At 33.2% G+C, this 24,181-nt stretch overlaps 1 protein-coding gene and 1 pseudogene across 1 annotated transcript; one reads left to right on the top strand and one right to left on the bottom strand.

Annotated features, from left to right (window-relative positions):
* The first annotated feature begins 15,183 nt into the window (after nt 1–15,183).
* Nucleotides 15,184–18,819, top strand: LOC130807308 (receptor-like protein kinase THESEUS 1). Its single transcript, XM_057672466.1, has one exon. It carries the CDS (start codon nt 15,981–15,983, stop codon nt 18,501–18,503), a length of 2,523 nt encoding a protein of 840 aa, XP_057528449.1. The 5' UTR covers nt 15,184–15,980; the 3' UTR covers nt 18,504–18,819.
* Nucleotides 18,820–19,056: 237 nt separating this feature from the next.
* Nucleotides 19,057–21,003, bottom strand: LOC130808289 (uncharacterized; annotated as a pseudogene).
* Between the last annotated feature and the right edge of the window lie 3,178 nt (nt 21,004–24,181).

The following is a 24,181-nucleotide window of genomic DNA, read 5'->3' as shown; positions in this document are numbered from 1 at the left end:
TGAAGGCGTTTCAGTGTTTGATGCATATGCTAATGAGGAGTTTACCTTGCGTGCAATGCTTTTATGCACCGTTAATGATTTTCCGGCATATGGCAACTTATCGGGGTATAAGAACAAAGGGAAGAAAGCATGCCCAATATGTATCGATGACATGGAGTCCACGTGGATTCCTAAGTGCAAACACGTATTCATGCACCATCAAAAGTTCCTCCCACGAGACCACCAATATCGTAAGAAGAAGAAGTTGTTCAACGGGGAGGTTGAGGACCGTGTAGCTCGTCGACCGTTGACCGGTTATGAGGTTTATGAACAGGTTAAGGGAGTTGAGACTGTATTTGGTAAAACGGGGCAAGTGCAAGGGGGTGAAGACCAATTATGGAAAAAAGAATCAATCTTTTAGAAGCTTCCATATATATGAGAGATCTATAGGTTAGGCATTGTCTTGACGTTATGCATATGCGATGCCATACTCGGGACTCTCATGAACATTCCGGGTAAGACAAAGGATGTTAGGGTCGTGCGAGATTGGTTTGAATGTAAGGGTCTTCGTCCGGAGTTGTAGGCACATGTTAAGGTGAGTAAGAAAAGAAATAGAGCTGATGAAGTTGGTGGCAGTAAGAAGAAGATGAGTAATGACAAAGTTTATTTGCCTCCAGCTTGCTACACATTGTCCAAATCAGAGAAGCGGACATTTTGTGAGTGTTTGTATGGCATTAAGGTTCCGTCTGGGTACTCATCCAACATGAAGAGATTTGTGAGCCTAAATGGTGAGCTGAAGTTGGGAAGCATGAAATCTCACGATTGCCATGTAATGATGCAAGTGTTCTTACCAATTGCAATCCGTTGAATACTGCCAAAACATGTGAGATATGCTTTACCGAGCTATGTTCGTTCTTCAACACAATTTGTAGTAAAGTTCTTGATCCCTTTAAACTTGATGCACTTCAACTCGACGTGATTGTAACTTTATGCCAGTTTGAGATGTATTTTCCACCTTCTTTCTTTGACATAATGGTTCATCTTATTGTCCATCTCGTTCGTGAGATCAAGCTTTTGGGTCCAGTGTTTTTAAGGTGGTGTTATCCTTTTGAAAGACACATAGGTGTTTTACAAAACAAGGTGAGGAATCCAGCACAACCCGAGGGGAGTATGATTCAAGGCACTGTGAGCGATGAGATTAGTTACTTTATAGCCGAGTATTTGGCCATGGCAAAGCCTATTGGACTTCCCACCTCTAGACATGAAGGAAGGCTTGAGGGAAAAGGAAAAATTGGCTCCAAATCGGTCACACCTCCTCGAGAAAGCCTTCTACAAGCACACTTGTATGTGTTGCATCATATTCCGGAAGTTCATCCTTTTTTGAGTGAGCATTTTGATATATTGTGCGCAAAACATCCTTCTAAAGGGGATAGGGCATTGATGCAGTTGCATAACAAGACGTTTATTAATTGGTTTCATAATCGAGTAATATGCGAAGAACTCAAGGGTGTATCCGAAATTGTTAAGTGGTTAGCTTTTGGTCCTCGTGATGATGTCAACAAATATGAGGGTTACGATATCAATGGCTTCACATTTTGGACTGAGGGTCAAGACAAGAAGTCATCGTATCTACAGAATAGTGGGGTTTCTATTTTTGCGTCATCTACATTTTACGCGAGTGCGAAGGATCAAGCGCCGGTTGATGCTAAATTGGTATACTACGGGCGGGTACATGAAATATGGGAGCTTGACTACTCTACTTTCAATATTGGTCTTTTCAAATGTAAGTGGGTAGATAATAATCGACAATGCATAAAAGAGGTATACTTGGTATAGGTGATGTTGAGGATGAGGAAGAATATGATGCTTTTGAAGACTCCCCTCCCTTTATCAATCCAAAATCAGTGGATCAAGATGATGTAGATGATGTAGATGTTGGTTATATGCGTGTAGATCACACGGAAGGAATACATTTGAATTAAGTGATTCACAAGGTATGAATTTAAAGCTTTTAAAAGTTTTTTTGGCACTTGGTTTGTTTTGCATGAAACTTTGCACATAACACTATTTGTTATATATTATTGTGTTGAACGTATTAGAATTGTAAATCATAGTCAAATTCTTAATATTACTTAGCTTATGTTCTAATATATTTCTATTCATACTCTTTCAGGTACTATATACAATGCATCTATTCAGAGACGAAATTGTCCCCGAGATTGAGACCTCGGATAATGAGCGTCGTAGTTATGACAGCGAAGAGGACCAAATTGTGAGATACGAGCGTATGGATGAAGACGCTCCACCGATTGACAATGATTTTGATACTGAAGACGCCCCACCAATGGATGCTCCCACTACCAGTAAGAAAAGAAAAGGGCGAGGTCCTACGAAAAACCTCAAAGTCACAGAACCCCTGCATTTGGAATACAATGCATTGGGTCAACCCTGCGGAAAATGGCGTAGGCAATATGGAAAACAAGTGGGTCTATGTATCCGCAAGCTTTTCATATTGCACGCATGGAACGAGGTTCCAGAGGGTTTGAAGAACTCTCTATGGAATGATACTGTGGTAAGCAACTTTACTATTTTTACTCATTTAGTTTCATTTTAAAATTAATTTGATTGACAGTAATAAATATAAATTTTTTTTGAAAGATTCAGAGATTTCAAATCCAAGCTAGTAACTGGCTGGATTACGAAGAGGCGTGCCCGTACAACCAAAAAGGTCAAAATGGGAAACGAAGGTGGAGAGCAATCACCTTCGAAGATGCCCTACGAAATATGGGGGCACATATCGAAGAGGGATTGGGAGGCCTTTGTTGCTAAAAGAACAACTCCCATAGAAGTTGTAAGTATTTCATATTATATTATAGTGAACCAATTTGAATTTACTTTTTTTGATTCAGTCATTAATCTAATACATGACATTCAATTTCTATTGATTAATTAGAAAAAGCGTGGTAAAGCTTCTGATTCTGCAAGCAAAAGGAAGTTTTACCATCGCTTGGGCCAGAAAACGTACGATGAAGTCCGAAAAGAGTGGGTGGATGCGGGTTTATACCCCAATCAAAGTTCATCCACGCCCTCATCTACGACTACCTCCGCATCTGTGAATACTCCTGCTGGAGATCGGGTGCGTGATTGGTATTGTGGGCTTCATTCCCGAGATGCAAGTGGTAAATTTACCATTAATGATCCGGGAACGAAGAAGGTTGCTGATGCTGTGGTGAGTTTTGAAATTATTAAGTATATTCTTGATTTGTTTTGTATTCTTTGGCTTTGATGTACTTATACTAATTGCTATATATGTCACTTTTTATTTGAACAGATGGGCTGGAAGGAAAAAGAAGCTACGAGGGAGTTCACCCCAAGAGGCAATGTTGACGCATTGCATATGGTCTTAGGGAAAGACCACAGTGGGCGGGTAGTCGGAAAAGGAGGCGTCCGCGTGGGGTTACAGAAGGCATTCGACAAAGAGTGTGTTGCTACTCAATCCCGAACGGCGCTGCGGGATAAAGTAGCAACCCTCCGAGCGGAGATTACGAAGGACGTTCTCACCAAGCTGGCCGCCGTGTTGCAGAAGATGGGAGCACCCATTGTTGACTTGGAAAACCTGATTGTCGAGGATCAGGAAAGTCAACATGGGGATCCTGACGCTTTGGTCGAGCCAACACCCGAGCCCATTACCCCCGTAGCACCCCCAGCTCATTACTAATACCCCTGAAGGGGAAAACCCCACACCGGAGAACATAAACTTCGTTGCTCAAAATCCGGAGCCAACTCCAGAGCCAGTGCTACAGGTACATAGTTTTTAAATATATAAGCACTTATTAATTTAAATTACAACGCGTTTTAATATTTTATTATGATGTTTATTATACTAAACGACACAATTTTCAGAAGGCGATTCCTTGTTCTCTTTTGCTGCCTCAGTTAGGTGTTGCTAGTGATGGCGACTTAACTGAGGTTACATATGGTGTGGCCCAGCCAAACAAAGAGGGCCAAACAGTGCATTCAATGCCTGTTACAAGTGGCCACATCAGTGTGGCCGTGGAAACTATTGTAAAGGGCTTTGAAGATTTCTCACTCCCGGTTCCAATGCCAGCATGGAGCCTTGAGAAACTATCACACGCCCTAGGTAGTTTCGTCACATGGCCATATGCTTGGGTCCGATTCACTAACTTGGTAAGAATCATTTGTACCTTATTTATTTTTATTTTTTTAATTGCATGCTCACACTATTTTAATTGTATAAATTGAAATAGCAAAAGAGTCCAAAGGGATCTTGGAGAGAGGTCGGTTCCTCAACAAAGGTGTCGACTGGGTCAAAGTCGATGCCAAGCACTCCAATTTTGACTGATGAGGAGCTAAAAGATCTCTCTCAAGATTGCAAATGGCTGCATTATTTTGCATCTCGCATAAGTGAGGAGGACCCACTCATTCTGAACCTGCTGAAGGAGCAATACTGCTTTTTAGAGAGCCCGTTTGTAATTATTGGTCCTAGTGACATCGGGCAATTTTTGAGAGGAGAGATGCTGAACGTAGCTCTTTTCCATGTCTACATGAGGTGATGTTCATTATCTTACAAGTTAGGCATTGTTGTTTAATTGTTTTAATAACCGAATTACTAACAAAATTTTCTTATTTGTGAGTTTAGTGTGGCTTACGAGGAGCTAAATTCTTGCGAACCTCCAATAAAAATTGGATGGTTTTTTCTAGAGTCGATTTCGGGTAGTAAATGTGTAAATGATCCAGATGACGTCAGAGCATACATTGAAACTGCTTTGACTAATTCCCTTGCATCTAAATGTGTAAATGATCCAGATGACGTCAGAACATACATTGAGACTGCTTTGACTAATTCCCTTGCATCTAAACACACATTCATTCTGGCTCCATATGTGGAAGAGTAAGTTTTACTTTTGAAATTGAACTTATCTTTTGATTTTTAAAGTCACCAAATCTCTAATTTGTTGATTTTAAATTTGTTGTAGTTTGCATTGGATACTTTTGGTCATATGTCCTTTAACGAACACTGTGCACGTCTTCGACTCATTACAAAAACCTCAAAGCCTGCCTCGCAACACAAAATTCAAAGCGTTGTTGAATGCGTACGTAATATTAATTATTTTACCAATTTGATTTAATTAAGTGTTATATATATATATATATATATATATATATATATATATATATATATATATATATATATATATATATATATATATATATATATATATATATATATATATATATATAGTATTACTTTTCCCATGCGTTTCAGCACAATGAAAAAAGTGCGTGGACAAATGGGATCTACATCCAGAGCCACATTTCCAAAATGGACAGCAATAAAGGTACACAAATTCGATTTTATGCGTTTTTAAGCGTTTTTGGCACTTTTGCACATAAAGTAGCTCAAACTTGGTTTGTTTTGCACGAAGCTTGGCACACAACACTATTTGGTAGATATTATTGTGTTGAAGTGGTTAGATTTGAAAATCATTGTCGTATGCTAGAAATTACGTGTTAAGTTGCGATTTTAAGGGTTTTTAAGCGTTTTTGGCACATTTGCGCATAAAGTAGCTCAAACTTGGTTTGTTTTCACGAAACTTGGCACACAACACTATTTGGTATATATTATTGTGTTGAAGTGGTTAGAATTGAAAATCATTGTCATATGCTAGAAATTACGTGTTAAGTTGCGATTTTATGCGTTTTTGGCACGTTTGCGCATAAAGTAGCTCAAACTTGGTTTGTTCTGCACGAAACTTGGCACACAACACTATTTTGTATATATTATTGTGTTGAAGTGGTTAGAATTGAAAATCATTGTCATATGCTAGAAATTACGTGTTAAGTTGCGATTTTAAGGGTTTTTAAGCGTTTTTGGCACGTTTGCGCATAAAGTAGCTCAAACTTGGTTTGTTTTGCACGAAACTTGGCACACAACACTATTTGGTATATATTATTGTGTTGAAGTGGTTAGAATTGAAAATCATTGTCGTATGCTAGAAATTACGTGTTAAGTTGCGATTTTATGCGTTTTTAAGCGTTTTTGGCACTTTTGCGCATAAAGTAGGTCAAACTTGGTTTGATTTGCGCGAAACTTGTCACACAACACTATTTGGTCTATATTATTGCGTTGAAGTGGTTAGAATTGAAAATCATAATCGTATGCTAGAAATTACGTATTAAGTTGCGATTTTATGCGTTTTTATGCTTCTTTGGCACTAACATCTATTTTCTCTTAGTGCTTTTGACATCCTTCTAATTCCGTTGATTGCGGCTATTACACTGTCAAATACATGGACGATATCTTAAAATCCGTGAAGGAGGTTGGAGTCGAAAACATAGATGCCGTAAGTATTTGTTACGTTCTTAAATTATTATTATTGGTAAAATCTAATGTTTATTAATCTTTTAATTTTATATTATATTATAGGTTTTATACGACATTCTGAGGGAAACACGCCCTTTGAGAAGTGGAGAGATGCGCGAATTAAAAGACAAGATTGCCGCGTATCTTGCTAATTTTTGTCCTTGATAAATTGTAATTAGATAGATTTTTTAGGACTTTAATGTATATTATTGTATATATATGTACGTACATATCATATTATATTATCGAGAGTTTTTTATTACAAAGAGATTATTGGTGATTATCATTGGATTATTATTGGATTAATCATTGTTATTACATTCTACATTATTATTGAATTATTATTAGAATAAAACGAAAAAAGAAAAAAAAATATTTATTTGCTGCGGTCATCCCCCAAAACCGCAGCAAATAAGTGCCATTATTTGCTGCGGTTTTGGGGGATGACCGCAGCAAATAATGGCACTTATTTGTTGCGGTTTTGGTGTATAACCGCAGCAAATAAAGAGCTTTTTTGCTGCGGTTTTTAACCGCAGCATTTAAATTAGGTCATTTGCTGCTATCACTATTGCTTGGGGCCAAAACCGCAGCAAATAATGGCCAAAAAACCGCAGCAAATGAGGTTTTTCCACTAGTGTAGATTGGTATTAAATGGCATGTAAGTATGTGTTAATTATGTTATAAGTTGGCATTATATTTCATGAATATTGGTGTTAAATATGTTATAAATTGGTATTAAACTTATGCTAAGTTGGTATCAAATATTATGTAAGTTGGCATTATATTTCATGAATATTGGTATTAAATATTATGTAAGTTGGCATTACATATCATGTAAGTTGGTATTAAATTTGTTGAAAGCTGCATCACATATCATGTAATTTTTATGTGAGTTGACATTAAGTCTATTATGATTTGGCATTAAGTGTTATATAAATTGGCATTATGTCTTATGTGAATTAACATTAGGTCTTACGTAAGTTGGCATCAAGGCATTAAGTTGGCATTAATTTGGCATTAAGTTGGTATTAAGTTGGCATTAATTTGACATTAAGTTGGCATTAAGTTGATATTATATTGGCATTATGTCTTATGTAAGTTGGTATTAAGTTTGTTGTAAATCAGTTAGTTGTAAATTGGCATTATATGTAATTTAATTTGGCTTTAAAAGTGTTATAAATAGGCAATAACTTTGATGAAAATACTTTAAATAGTTATTAAGGTTGTGTGCTATTCTTATGTTCACTGGAAATAGTTGTGATAATCAACTACAAGTTATCCCCCACGACAATGGTGATGATATTACATTAAATATTGATTATGCTAATCCACTACAAGTAAGAAGACATATTAGTGACCTTAAAAATGTAGATGTTTTTGCGACACTTGAAGGCCAAGAATGTCAGTCACAAACAAATGTTGATAATGACAGATATATTGTGCTTGATCCTGAAAAGTCAGTGACAAAGGGGAGAAGAAAGAGTTTTAAAGGTAATTTTGAGAAGAGAACACAGTCAACAACTAAAAACTAGGAGTTTGGTTCCATAACACCAAACAAACACATTATATAATGTATGCTTAGAGGTTAATTTATAACTATTTGATAACTTTTTTGTAATGCAAACTTACATAATTTTTATTGTCAACTTATGTTATATATAATTCCAATTTATACTTTCTTAAAGTCAACTTACATCATTCTTATAATAATATTTACTTCATATAACTTAATGCCAATTTAAATAAGACTTAATGGAAACTTACTCAGAATAAATGCAAACTTATAATAATATTCTCTGCTAACTTAGAATTTTCTACTTTCATCAGACATCAAATCTAACTTCATAAAATATTATTATGTTTAATGCCAATTTAATTTTGACTTATAGTTACTCCCAACTTATATTATTCTTAATGCCAATTTAATTTAGACTTAATGTCAACTTACATTATACCTATTTTCTACTCACATCAGACATCAAATGTAACGTCATATAACTTAATGTCAATTTAAATAAAACTTAATAACAACTTATTTTAAATTTAATGTCAACTTATATAATATTCAATGGCAACTAAATATGCAATTATATCATACTTCATGCAAACTTATTCAATCTTAATATAATGAACCAATTTCACATTGATTGAATTTGATTGCAAAATAACGGACAATAACCCAAGTTGTCTAAATGATGAAAGCTACATGATACATCATGAAAAAATCCACAATTGTTTAAATCAATTACACAGTAATTCAGTATTTAAACCATTCTCAAAACATTGAAAATCCACAACTATTTAAATCAATATCCCAAGTTGTCTAAATGATGAAAGTTTCTCTTGTTTAAACCATTCTCAAAATCCACAACTGTTTTAATCAATAACCCAAGTTGTCTAAATGATGAAAGCTTCTCTTGTTTCATTTGCTCTTTTTTGCTTTGAGCGCTCAACATTGATCAAAGGTATCCTTTAACAAGCCTGAAAATCTGATAGAATTCTCATCGCCAATATGTGCTGGAGTAACCATTGCACAAAAAAAGATGTGGTTTGCAATTAGTATATATAGCTCTGTCAACACTGTATACAAAATAACAAATGAAATAAAATTTATATCAAACTTATAGCCAATTTATATTAAGCTTAAATTCTACTTATATCAAACTCAAGAACCACTTATATCATACTAATTGTCAACTTACATCATACTAATACTAATTTATAAGTTATATATTGTCAACTTACAATTAACAAAATCCGTACTTAGAACAGATTAAATGCCAACTTATAATAGATTTAAAGCCAATTTACACTAGATCTAATGGCTATTTATATCAATTTAATGTCAACTTACATCACACTCAGTGACAATTTATATCAAGCTTAAATTCCACTTATATTAGATTTAATACCCACTTATATCATACTTAAAATCAACTTACATCATACTAGTGCCAACTTAAAATTTATGTAATGTCAACTTACAATAAACAAAATTCCAATTTAGAACAGATCAAATGCCAACTTACAATAATAGATTTGAAGTCAATTTTCACTAGATGTAATCCTATGTGCCAATTTATTTTAAGCTTAAAGTTAAATACCCACCTATATCATACTTAAAATCAACTTACATTATACTTATGCCAATTTAAAATTTATATAATGTCAACTTACAATAAACATAATCCCAACTTAAAAACAGATTAAATACAAACTTACAACAAACATAATCTCAACTTAACTTAGATTAAATGCCAATTTAATTTTACTTAATGCCAAATAACATTATATCTAATGCAAATTTAAAACAAGAAAAATTCCACTTATGTCAGATTAATTTCAACTTAGAATAAACATAATTCCAATTTATATAAGAATAAATTTCAATTTTAATCAGACCTAATGCGAGCTTATAATAAACCTAGTATCCACTTATATCATATCTAATATTGATTTACAATAAACATAATCCCAACTAATATAAGAATAAATGCCAATTTACATCAGACCTAATGTCAATTTACATGAAAACGAAAACACTAGAATGAATCAAAGGTATTATGATCACCTAATTTACTTACGATCCTTCATCTGTTTTCATTTTCACATAGCATAGTTTTGTCTTCTTGCATTTAGGCTTAAGGCTTGAATCATCATCATCAACACTCCTTTCCTTATGAGATGGGATTTTTCAAGTTCTCCATTATAGAGCCTAAAGTTTATTCATCATCATCCATGACTGGAATTGACAAAGATTACATATTAAATGCAATAAAATAACAAATTGAAAATTTATATCAAAACAAGGAAAAAAAAACACAAATGCAAAACCTAAAAACATAAATTTGCTTGACAATTTTAAATACCTGATTTAAATGATGAAACTGAGTAAGCTTTTTGATGAAAGAGAAGAACTCAAAAATGGAAGAAACTAAGCAAGATTAATGAAGCTTTTTTCATAAACTGGGTCATGATAAAGCCCACTACATAAATTGGGTCATGGTAAAACCCATTTCATAAATTGGGTCATGAGAAACATGAAAATGGTAGAATGACAAAAATGGTGAATTGAGCTTGACAAGATGAAAACCAGATGAAAAGGGTTTTGAGTATGAAGAGAAAGAAAGATCAGTGAGAATTCAAATGGTGTTTTGGTTTAATGAAAAGCAACTTACCACATTAATTGGCGCGGGTGACAATGAGATAGTCAAATAATGGGTACAGATTCCAATTTAAGTAAATGTATTTAATTAATTAAACAAAAATCAATAAATTATAATTCTAATTTATTTTTTTTGGCCCGCCCATCTAAAAGCATTCTCTCAAAGAGACTGTCTTTCATAAGATTTTATGTTAGTTTACTTGTGAACTTTTTTTTCTAGTGTGTCTTAGTCATTTAGTCTGTTTGTAGTCTGTTAGTTTTGTTTTTCCTAAATGGTGTTGTGTTCGTATATTTTTGTGTTGTCTATTTTCTGTTTTCTATTTTTGCATGTTCTTCTTTTACAGAGACCTTATATGTCAAGCGATACTTGAGTTGATGGGCTCTCTTCGATCGTGACCTTCTCGTGATGAGAATATTGGTTTGCCTTCTTTTCCATTCACCCAGATTTCTATCTCTGAGCAAAACTCATTGGGATGATGATGATCTATATCACATATGGATGTGGTGATAAAAATAGTATTGAAAAATTTTGAATAAAAAGTCATGTTCAAGGAACGAAAATTTTATTATAGTAAGAATAACAAGTGTCCTAGCACCTTTCACCAAACTTTACACAAAACACCTACCTATTATCATGTTTGAAATGTGATGGGTTATGATTTTATTTGCATTCTTTGACCTATAAATTTAAGTAATAAACAAGGGTAAATAAAAAAATTATTAATGATTAAACTCAAGTTTGGTTTCAAATATAATTGATACCTTTGTCTATATTGGTGAAACTACATGCTTGATGGTTACATTCATCCTTATTTGAAAGACTTTTGTTAATTGATGGAATATATATAACATAATCTGATACTACAACCATCAGTTCTAATATTTGGTGGAGTTCAATTCTAATATGGTATTAAAAATTATGTCAAATTGTTGAATTTTATTTACTTTTTTTTAAAGTGAAATGTTTAGCTTCATGTATGATGAAGAGTTATATTGCATTTACACTTTTAGTGCGAAAGACTCTTATATGAAAGAATATGATAATATATAACATATATTGAAACATTAATCAAAAGATTAAATTTTTTTTGTTGATTTAGTTTATCTACATTAATATTTAGTTCTCCAAGACTCAACTAATGAAATTTATGTAGTCATTTCTTTGTTTTTTATTCTATATTATGAGAGCGAACAACCTACTCAATTAGAAATTTTTTAGGAGTATTTAATTAATGACAAAATCTATTTTTCAAATATGATAACTCGACAAATAATGGATATATCGATCTATAGTTTTTTATTTCTCAAATTGAGGGACCTTTTAATTGCGTTCTTCTTAATGTGTATGAACTGACGTCTTTTTTTTTTTTCTAGACTCTGCTCTTTTTTTTCTTCTCAAACCCTACTCATAGTTTTTCTATGAACGAAATACACTGTGTATGATGATGATGATCTATGGTTCTTTATCTAAAGTGAAAAAACTCAGTGTTTACTTCTTGCATTAGAAGCTTTAATTTTCAAATTTATAATACCTGAGTGAAGTTTCAATGCCTAAGTTTTATTATTACTCCTTGCTATTCACCCTAATAATCACATTTATTTTTTTTTTATTTGTCAAGGTAATATTTTGATCCTTATTATTTATAATTGTGCATAACTAAAAATTATGAAAAGTTGATATTAATATTACTTGTATTGAGACGAATCAAACAAGATTTTACTTGACTATCTATAATTTAATGATTAATAATAAAGCACAATTAAGAATGATAAGTAAATAGTATTTAAAAAGTAAAATAAGACTATTAGGGTGAATAAGAGAAAATATGTATTTTGATTCAATTTGATTCAATTTTTTGTAGAGGTGACATAGTTGAAATCTTCCTCTACACCGCCATGATCTTCATCAACAAATCAACCTCTTTTATGAAATCTGAATCATGACTCTTAACTTTCACATAGAGAGATGCAAAAATGCAATGTACGTATGGTAAATACTCAATCAATGGTTACAATCACTCTTCTATAGAAAATGAAGTTTTATTATTAACAAGAAATAAAATTAAAAAAAAAAAAGTGCTAGAACAATGAAATTAAGAAGCTTACCAACAACTAAAAGATTAATAATAATTCAAAATACTCAAAGAAAATTAGGGGTTAGAGAGACGAGAAGAGATGGGAGAGAAAAGGGATGAGGACTTTTGTTTTTATTTTATTTTTTACTTTTTACATAAGTAAATTTATGATCCACGTTATTTCTTGATTTTTATCCATATATTAAATTTACTTTTTAATTATTTTTACTCATTTTTCTTAATTTTCATACTATTTTTTTAAATAGGAGTACTAAATGGATTTAAAATATTATGCTATATGTTACAAATTTTATAGGAGGATTACTTTATCGTAGGAAAGGAGAACACTAAAATTTATTATGAGTGTGCAACTTGGCCACAACCCCACAGGCGAGACCGCGAGAGCACCCATGAATGTTTATGTCATCCATTCCTCCCTCTTCCATGTTGATATTCCATGTCATATAACTTTTGATATAAGTTGTGAATACTTTAGAAAAGAAAGTAAAAAAGTATCGGTCATTCTTCTTTTTTAAGAGACGTCTCTCAAGCTCAGTTCATTAAAGCTTAATCTCTACTTTTACTTTACATTTTTCTTTATGTGTCGATCCAATCAGAAATGATCTCTCTTGCTTTTTCTTTATGTGTCGACCCAATCAGAGATGGTCTCTCAAAAAAACTATTTTTCATAAGAATTTGTGAAAGAATATTTATACGGAACTAGAAGAATTATGTGGGTGAAAATAAATAATAAACTTAACACAAGTGAGTTAAAATAGAGTGCGGATTATGATCAAACAAAAAGAATGTAGCAAAACCATGTTATGGACTTTAAAAAGAAAATATAGTAAAATTCAAGGAGTAGAAGAATTATACCTTTTTTTTTTATCAATCTTATATTAACTTGAAACACAATAAAAATTTAAGAGATTGTAAATTTTTGACATGTAATTTGAAAATGACTTAATTTGTTAACATCTAAAAAAATTGGGTAAATTTCGACCATAGCACAGACTCGCTTGTTAGGACCCTTTTTTTCATCTTTGTTAATTTTTCAACTTCACATCATCAATTATATTTGAAATTCACTATATTTCTACTCAGTATTGATATTTTAAGTTAATATTTGGTCGTTCAAGCATATAAACATTATATTGGTATTTTTTATAAGATTTTTTTTATAAAATCAAAATTATTTTTATTATCTATATTTTGATTTTTATTTTGAGTTATACATCTTGATATTTTGAATTAGAATAATTTGAGAATTACAATCTTAAAGTATAGCACATTTGCGAATTACAGTCGTAATGCTTATTGTTTGCGAATTACAACCACTAAAATATTAAAGTTTACAGCAGGTTCAGGCCAAAATATAGAATTTCGACCATTTTGGTGGTCGAAATTTTAGGTTAAGTGGTTGGAGTTTGGTGTTTTTGGCCCGAATCTGTAAATTTTGATACTTTGGTGGCTGTAGTTTGCCAAAAATAAACATTTAGGTTGTGATTCGCAAAAAGTGCTAAACTTTAAGACTGTAATTCGCTAATTATTCTTTAAATTATAAGAAATTTATTTCAAAAAAAATCTTTCATCATCATCATCATCATCATTCTAATGAATCCAGCGCAACTAATGGTATTCAAAACAAACCAGATGACTCGATATGACCCAATTTTTATAACCGAACCCAATTTGAATCGACATAAAAATGAATTTACAATTATGTGAAAATCAATGTGAATATAACCCCAATTTTAAACCGACCAAAAAAACCTTACCCGAAATCGACACGATAATCCAGATGAACACCTATACACCCAAATCAATACCTTCATTGCGAGGAGGTCGCGATCGAAAGAAGCTCCTCAACTCTTTAAATGATCCAAACACAATTCAAATCGTAAAGTATCCTATCCAAAATCGATCGATCTTAAATTAATTCGACCCGTAAATCATCTAACCGAAATTGATTCGTATTGAAACCCGTCCGCTCTACCGAATGTATTAGGATCATCTCCATTACTTTTCTCAATTACCCATTCTAAATTTTTGACACCTATTTTAGAATAATAAATAAAATCTCAAAATTCCCCTATTTTCCTCTATCAAACAATTGTAACCATTAGATTTGAGTAATGGACCCTCCATTACATTTTAAGTAATGGAGAGGATCTTAACTCCAACCGGACATATCTAGTCAAAGTCCATTGCCGTCAACTAACACCGTCTGATAAGTGATTCTATCTCATTCTATTATATATTTTTTGAAATATTGTAAGTAGACATTAAAAATAATGTAAATAGACATTTAAGATATTATAAGTAAGCATTAAGAATATGATAAGCAAGCATTAAAAATAATATAAATAAGTATTAAAAATACAATAAATAGACATTAAATTTTAATAGGTTGGATTTAGAGACGGTCTCTCAGAACAATAGTTGTTCTCTGGCCTCTCCTATACAAAAGCCGCGTTTTGATGGGCCCTCTTAGGTTCCAACCAGCAGAGCAACCTAATTTTAATTTCTTCTCGATTCAAGGACAACCCTTAACTAATCCCATTTCAATTAATCTTATATTTCAAACTTGTGTCTCCTATATAATTATTTATTAATTATTAATCACACTAATCCCATTTTTTTCTGGGTCTTTAATGTGACAAAACCTCCTAAAGTCTGGAGCTTTTACACTTGAATCTTGATATTGTACTCCATAATCAATGATTTAAACCAACATTACTACTAATTTATTAACTTGGGTATAAAATTAAATCTCAAAACATTAACAGCTGGTTCAAATAATTTGTTTGTGATTTGGGTTTTCTTTGTAGTTTCACATCTTTTTCCTTTTGTGGGTCCTTCCTCTTTCTGAATATGACAGGCTAATCAACAGCCTGGAAAGGGCTGGTATTCTGGTTAGCTAAAATTTTTCTGGTAGTTGGTATTTTTTCCCCTTGATGCCATTGATTCCTTCTCAATTGGGCACTTCAGCTATCATTCTTTCTCTCTTGTTAGTTATACTCTCAAGTTTTAGCTTATGGAAAAGAAGAGGTAAAGTTTTGAGCTTTGAATGCATTAGCTCTACTTATATTCTTTAGCATAATCAAAATACAATCCTTCTTGTTGTTGTTAACTTGTTTTAACCATTTGGGTTGCTATTATTTTGTACATTCTCTACTCTAATCCATGTTTTTTGGGACATTGTCATAAGATAGATCTGAAGGTGTTTGAGGAAATGTCTGAGTCTATTTAAGCTGTTCCCAACTTGGGTTTGTTCAATTTGGCATTACAAGGTTGATTATTTGATTATTATTTTTTTGGGTTTTGGGTTTTGAATTGTTTCTTTAAGCCATTTTTGGGGTATTTTTGAATTTTGATGCTTACAGAAATGAAGAGTGTGAAATGGGTTGCTCTTATTCTTTTTGGGTTATTCATTGGTAGCTGTAATGCTTCTTTTACTCCGCCTGATTCTTACTTGTTAGCTTGTGGATCTTCACAGAATGTCACATTTCAAGGTCACACTTACATTCCTGATTTAGAGCATTCTTCTGTTAAACTTAGTAGTCAAGCCAATTCTATTGTTGCTACTTTGAATTCTAGTGCCCCTTTTCCTATCTATCAGTCTGCCAGAATTTTCACCCATAGTGTGTCTTATGAATTTGATATCAAGCAAAAGGGTCATCATTGGATTCGACTTTATTTCTATCCCATCCCGAATTCTGGACATGACTTGAAGTCAGCATCCCTTACTGTTGTTACTGAAAATTTTGTCCTTCTAAACAACTTCACATTTAGAAACTATAATGGTTCTTATATGTGGAGGGAGTTTGCCATCAATGTAGATTCAGATTCCTTAACTCTACATTTTATTCCTTCGAACAATTCAGTCGCGTTTGTGAATGGGATTGAAGTTGTCTCCATCCCAAATGAATTGATTCCTACCCAAGCTTTGTCCTTACCATCAACTTCTGTTAATGGGATATCTGAGCTAGCATTTGAGACCGTGTATCGATTGAATATGGGCGGTCCGTTGGTTACTGCTCAAAATGATACATTAGGTAGAATTTGGCTGAATGATAAGCAATATCTTCATGTAAATAGCTCTGCTGTAAATGGTTCTGTGAGCCCTTCCATTATCAAATATCCAGCTACAGTTGCTCCTGAAATAGCACCAAATTGGGTGTATGCCACTGCTGAGTATATGGGAGATGCAAATGTGGCAGATAGTAATTTCAATATAACATGGGTTTTCAATGTTGATCCAGATTTCACTTACTTTATAAGGGTTCATTTTTGTGATATAGTCAGTGAGTCCCTAAATTCTCTCGTTTTCAATCTGTTCATCAATTCGGATGTTTGGCCAAGTGTAGACCTTTCATCTTTAACTGGGGGTCTTGATATGCCTTACTATAAAGACTTTGTAGCAAATTCTTCCGATTCAGGTGTCTTGACAGTAAGTATAGGTCCGGATCCTGTTGCTGATAGCGATAATGCGATAATGAATGGTTTGGAGATCATGAAGATGAGCAATGAAGCAAGAAGCTTAGATGGAGTTTCTCCGGTTGAACATCTTCTTCCTCCTCGAGCACCCAAAAAGAATCATACTGCTATAATCGTTGGTTCTGTTATAGGTGCTGGGGCGGCAGCAGTGATGATAATTCTGGTATATTGCTGCTTTGTATCTCAAAAATCGGCGACTCCTCAACAGGGGAATTCATGGTTACCATTGCCTTTGTATGGAAACTCCCTCTCATTGACAAAAATGTCTACTACTTCTCAAAAGAGTAATACTGCTAGTTGCATTTCGTTGACTTCCACCAATCTCGGTCGATTCTTTACTTTCCAGGAAATCATGGATGCCACTAATAATTTTGATGAGAGCTTGCTCCTTGGAGTTGGTGGTTTTGGAAGAGTTTACAAAGGAACACTTGAAGACGGAACAAAAGTTGCTGTCAAAAGAGGAAATCCGAGATCTGAACAAGGCATTGCTGAATTCAGAACTGAAATCGAGATGTTGTCCAAGCTAAGGCATCGTCATCTTGTCTCTCTGATTGGGTACTGTGATGAGCGGTCTGAGATGATCTTGGTCTATGAATACATGGCCAATGGACCTCTCAGAAGCCATCTTTATGGCACGGATCTTCCATCGCTCTCTTGGAAACAACGGCTTGAAATATGCATTGGGGCTGCAAGGGGACTTCATTATCTTCACACTGGTGCAACTCAGAGCATTATACACCGAGATGTTAAAACAACAAATATCCTCTTGGATGAGAATTTTGTCGCTAAGGTAGCTGATTTTGGCCTCTCCAAAACAGGTCCTTCTCTTGATCAAACCCATGTTAGCACTGCTGTTAAGGGAAGTTTTGGATATCTCGATCCCGAGTATTTTAGACGACAACAATTGACTGAAAAGTCGGATGTATATTCATTTGGTGTGGTTTTGATGGAAGTTCTCTGTACTAGACCTGCTTTAAACCCTGTGCTCCCAAGGGAGCAAGTGAATATAGCAGAATGGGCAATGAACTGGCAAAAGAAGGGTATGCTTGATCAAATTATGGATTCAAATCTCGTGGGTAAAGTCAATCCGGTTTCTCTGAAAAAGTTCGGAGAGACTGCAGAGAAGTGCTTAGCAGAGCATGGAGCCGATAGGCCATCAATGGGAGATGTCTTATGGAATCTTGAATATGCTCTTCAGCTAGAGGAGATGTCATCTGCCCTCGCTGAACCTGAAGATAACAGCACAAATCATATTCAAGGTTTACCATTGACCTCGCTCGAGCAATTTGATAATAGTGTTAGCATGATAAATGGAGCACACTTAGGTACTGATGATGATGCGGAGGATGCTACTACAAGTGCCGTCTTTTCTCAGTTAGTAAATCCCCGTGGAAGGTGAGAGCAATGGTTTTTATTCGATGCTCCAAGACATCGGGAATCTGGATTATACTATAAGGTTAAGTTAAATTCGATTGTTATTCGTTGGCTTCATCGTTTACCTTTTCTGATATGTAATATATAGTGAATGAAACAAAGTGATGAAGCCATCCCACAGTCCCCAAGATCGTTATAGGAAGCCTGTTGTTTTGTCGTTGTTCTTATTAATTTGGGTTTTGCTTCCCTTTTCTATTACACTTCTCATGGATATGATATATGTAAGGATTCACCCAACATTTATCTACAGTGCAGAAAATAAAGCACAGATTCTGCAATAATCAGCTTGGTATGTTTGTTTATATATATAACATTGCATTTATTTGTTCGATTACTGTTATATTGCTTCTGTTAACATTTAAATCCTATTAGAACAAAGAAAATTAACGCGATATTGCTAATCAGAATAAGATTAAGGGTAAATACTTTTGGTATTCTATTTTTTATAGATTAACCGATATTAGAGGATAAAAAAATGAAAAACAGGACTTATATGTCCTTGAAGTTTGTTCGTAGATGATGATTCGTAGTCTCATTTCCATTTCTTGCACACCATGGCTTGTCCGATCCTTGTACTGGTGCTGCAGTCTAAAAATTTTCCTATCAGCCTATGTTAACCATAAAATAGGGATCGTGTTGTGGCACTCGAATTGAAGAAAACTAGCAGGATTTTTAAAATCTGGCTGGTCTGTCCTTCCGAGCACACCTTCAACTTCTGTTGAAAGTCCGAAGAATCAAAACTGGACTTCCAGGTGAGCCGAACAGTCATTTGAAGGTATTTGATAGTTGTGTAATCAAAACTGCACACCTTCGACCTCTTCCTTTGTCAACTAATATATTAGCGGCATCATGTAAGTCACAATGACACTGTTTTTACTTTCTCTATTTTCAGGGCTTGTATCCTTCAGGTACATGTAAATCCTATGCAGCATTGAAAACTTCAAGTGATCTATTTCTGCATCCCATGCTGCATCTCGTGTGGGCTCAAGAGAGAGTGTGTGGGAAGCAAACAAGATCGATCCCAAGGGCTTGTATATCCATGTTTAATCTCGTGATCTGCCAGATGATCGGAGGCCAATGAAGTGAGCATTTATTCGTAGCTTGTTGTCTGATGCTAAACTAAAGTGCCGTCATTCAATCCTCGCTAAATCCTGATCATCTGATCATAGCTTCTATGAGTGGGATATAATGAGTATGGTGATTTGGAACGTGCTTGTATTGAATTGGAGTTGGAAACCAGAAAACTTAACAGTAAACAGTGTATAATACTTGTGACTTACTCCTGGATAGACAGCTCATGTACTATATATACACAGTAAAATTTGTTTCTTTGTTGCTCTTAGAGGAACAAGAATGTGTGCTTTTGTTAATATAGTGATTCCTCTTATGATCATGTACCAAATTTTTGTGTGTTTCTGTTAAGATTCAACTTCAATGTGAAGTTGTAACTGTTTAAGAACATTCTTCTTTGGCATTTTAGTTCAACTTTGTTCTTTTCGAGTTAAAAATCATGTTTCACGAGACATAGTTTTAAATAAGGTTTACCTTTAATCACGAGCAAAAGTTCGGAACAAGTGCAAAATAGCACCTAAATGTTTCGAAAGATATTCTCTTTATTCTTTTTGAGTTACATAATACAAACTTAAACGAAAAGGATGAAAGGAGTATTTCTAAAACCTATTTGAAACTCTTTTTATGTGCTACATCAAAATCCCTCAAAGTAGACAACAAAGGCCAGTTAAAGTGCCCCATGTAAAAGCTAGTAGTAGATATTTGGGTTTCTTGATTGATATAAGTGCATTTTGGTTGACTTTCCTAACATAGGGATGTAGTAGTATGAGGGACTTTGTAAGTTGTACCTAATAACTTTTGACATGGAAAAAGAGCACCGTATGACTAAATAATGCAACACTAAAGTCTAATTATGCTTCCCTGTCTTCTCCAATCCACATTGTTTTCCATTGGAATTTTTGAAAAAGTTGAGCGGAAAAAAAAAATAAATTAAATAACCGAAAAATTAAATTATTTCAAAAACTGAGCGTGAAACCCTCAGATCTAAGGTTTGGAGCTGTTCGCAGTTACTAACTGCGAACAGACTGCGAACAGGTCAAAAAAGACAAAATAGCTGTTCACAGTTACTAACTGCGAACAGCAAAAAAAAAAAATTTTTTTTTTAAGGTCAAATAGATGTTCGCAGTTACTAACTGCGAACATCTATTTTGTCTTTTTGCTGTTTGCAGTTAGTAACTGTGAACAACTATTTTGTCTTTTTTGACCTGTTCGCAGTTAGTAACTGCGAACAGCCCCAAACCTTAGATCTGGGAGTTTCACGCTCAGTTATTGAAATAGTTTGATTTTTCGGTTATTCAATTTATTTATTTTTTTTCGCTCAGCTTTTTCAAAAATTCTTTTCCATTGTATGTACTTTTCAGTCCTAGCTCTAGCCCTAGTCCTATTGCTCCCATTTACTTTAGCAGAGAGATTAAGGAGTTGGAGTAATAAATTTAACTAATAAATTATTTAGAAATAATATAATAATATATAATATATAGAGTAAAAATGATGTTTCATATCAAAAAATAGAATTTGGGCAAGTTTATTTATGAACGATTAAAATGAAAAAACAAATTAAGTGATATAAAAGAGTATGGGCTAGAGCTAAAATTATGTTTATATTATTGTATTGACCAGGAGATATCATAACGTATATACTTCAATTATTATTTGGTAAAGCTAATTTTTTTTTTTTGAATAAATGGTAAAGCTAATTAGTAAGTAGTAATAGACCTTTGCCGTCATTATTAATCTTATTAGTTTTGATGTATTGAAAAATTCATTAAAATGGTTTAAAATAAGCGTCATCTTTTAAATTTAGAGAAATTTTATATGGTAGCATTGAACTTTCATGAAACGCTAGTAGTAGCACTTTTATAAGATTTTTCCACATGGTAGTATCAAGTTTATACCTTATCTAACAGCCGTAGTATTTTTGGTTAAGTTCTTGTCAATTTCCGTCTAATTTATCATTTTGACGTTTCTAACCTTATTAAGTGTTGGTTGTTGTCTTTTATAATTCATGAAACTATTTTTATGTTTTCAAATGTTTAATTCACTATTTTGACGTTTAATTCACCAACGCTCTCAAATATTTAGGACAAATTATAAAGATAACAACCAATACTTAATAAGGATAGAAACGTCAAAATGGTGAATTGAATGGAAAATGACAAGAAGTTAATGGAAAATGCTACAGCAGTTAAATAAGGCATAAACTGGATGCTATCATGTGGAAAAATCTTACAAAAGTGCTATTACTAGCGTTTCATGAAAGTTTGATACTCCCATGTAGAATTTCCCTTAAATTTAATACATAAATGTATAATAATATTAAAAAGAGTTTAAAATAATATAAATCATATGTCATAGCCAGGGTCATTTATGGGGTAGGCAAGGAGTGTTGCCGCTCAGACCCAGTATACATAGGAGCCTAATTTCAGTGTAATTTATGAGTATACAGTAGACATTTTTAGAATGAAGCCAAGTTTGAGTAAGGAGAAAGAAGATGAATCTTGAAAGGAACAATTTATTTTAATAAATAATTATAAGTGTGAATTGACAAAAATAGTCATCTAAGTGGTTGATGATTAGACTTAAAAAATAAAGTTATAAAAGATTAACTATAAGTGTGAAATGACAAAAATAGTAATTAATTTGAATGTGGCTTTAAAATGAATCTCCCAACCGATCTAGTATGAAGGATTAAACCTAGTTCACGAGATCCTATTTCAGATACATACACATGTAATAGTTAAAATCAAGATTCTTTCCTAAATCAATTTTCTTAGTTGACTATAAAATGACTTGTTTTGACTAGATTTTGGAAAGAGTTATTTGATAAAGATAATTGCAATGTTCATTTTTAAAAAAATATATCGTTATGATGGGTAAAAACGACATTAAATATCTTTTCGATTTATCTTTTTCGATCTACGTGCTGAAAAATAGGCGAATACGTACTTATTTCGACCGGATTTCTAAAAAAGTTTCCCATAAGAATAATCGTGACGATTGTTTTTTGAAAAAATATCATTATGATGGGTAAAAAGACATTAAAGTGCTAAAAGATAAAGGTACCATTGGTAATTAGGAAAGTCAAAGGTGATTAGGAATGGTTAACAAAAGTCGAAGATGATTAGTAATGGTCAACATTTATTTAGGCTAGTCAAAGGTCATTTAAGTTGGTCAACGGTCACTTGGCCTTAATGGTATAGACTTTGATACTTGGGAGGTTGTAATTCATAAAAATTAAACTTTGAGACTGTAATTTGAAAAAGCCCTAAAATTAAAAACTGTAATTCGCAAATTATTCTAAAATAAATAGTGATACAAGTTAAAAAAAACAAATAAAGTATAAAATAGAGAACATGTATGTGTGAAGTTGTGTTATGATGGGAGGCTAGTGGCCAATCTAAAAAAAATAAACTGCTGTCAACTAAAAATTAAAAGAAATACTTGTAACAATTTTTTATTTAAGGGTAATTGTCCAAAAATTCCTTTAGACTTTAGAGTTTAACAAAAATAAAAACCACAATTGTCTAATTGAAACTATTATAATGTATTGTAGGACAATTAATTTAAGAGCTTAATCCCCTGATTTATATTTAATCAGAAATTAAGTGCTGGTGGAGCCTGTCTTTGCTATCTTACCAAGCTATGCAGTAAGATCGTTTGAGAGAAGATGGCTATCCCTGTAAAATGCAACAAGGGGTTAGTAGGATCCGAAATGTTTTTTCGGGGACCCTACTCCAACGCCCAAGTCAGTAACAGTCTGAGCAGATTTCCTAATAGATCCTTCCAAGAGCACTGTGGCTACAAGGTAGATTACTACTTAGGACTTATTTTGACGTGAGGTCTTTTTTGATTAATATTTGGCAAATGTACTTTTTGTGGATTTATTTACTACAATAATAATTTATCTCTAAGATTTATGATTGTGCAATTATAATGTTTCTTTGAAAATTAATATGGGTCCTGGAAAATCAGATGTAATAACTCCTTCGCAATAAATTACTTTGAGTTCTTCGTTTCTCTCTTTGCCATAATTGTTAGTTAAAAATTGATTACCCTATTTCTGAGCTCCTTGATGTGTATTTATAGTCTTATCCTCGTACATGCGGAACATTCTTCTACTGTATCATCAATTCCCAAAATTCCCTCGTATGCCACTATGGTTGTCTTAGATGTGTCAAGTTCTCTTTACTTTGGTGATCTTTCCTTTATTCTTTATGTTGCTCTTTGCTTCTCCTATTAACACCCGTCCCACTAGCTTATAATGATCTTCTATAATTGACAAGTGTCTTCCAAACGCACGTGACCTTCCCATGCACTAATACTACAACGTACATTCAATGCCTTTTCATTCCTCCCAGATGAATGTTGCCAGATCACTAGCTAATCTTAATAATTCCTCCCAGATTAGCACTAATTTAATCTTTCCAGATGGTTTTGTACCGGAATTACTTGTGATAAATATTTTACATATACATACCCAATACCCAACATAATTATACATCAAAAAAATAATTTAAAACAAATTTGATAGAAAAAAAAAATTAAGAAACAAGCATATTTAATAATAGAACG

Source organism: Amaranthus tricolor, chromosome 3 (assembly GCF_026212465.1).
Source record: "Amaranthus tricolor cultivar Red isolate AtriRed21 chromosome 3, ASM2621246v1, whole genome shotgun sequence".
Classification (NCBI taxonomy): domain Eukaryota; kingdom Viridiplantae; phylum Streptophyta; class Magnoliopsida; order Caryophyllales; family Amaranthaceae; genus Amaranthus; species Amaranthus tricolor.
The sequence above is the reverse complement of the archived record's forward strand: the minus strand, read 5'-3'. Positions and strand labels throughout refer to the sequence as shown.

What these genes read in the sequence shown, in the direction of transcription:
- LOC130807308 (XM_057672466.1), top strand. Translation starts at nt 15,981, where the DNA reads ATGCTTACAGAAATGAAGAGTGTGAAATGGGTTGCTCTTATTCTTTTT.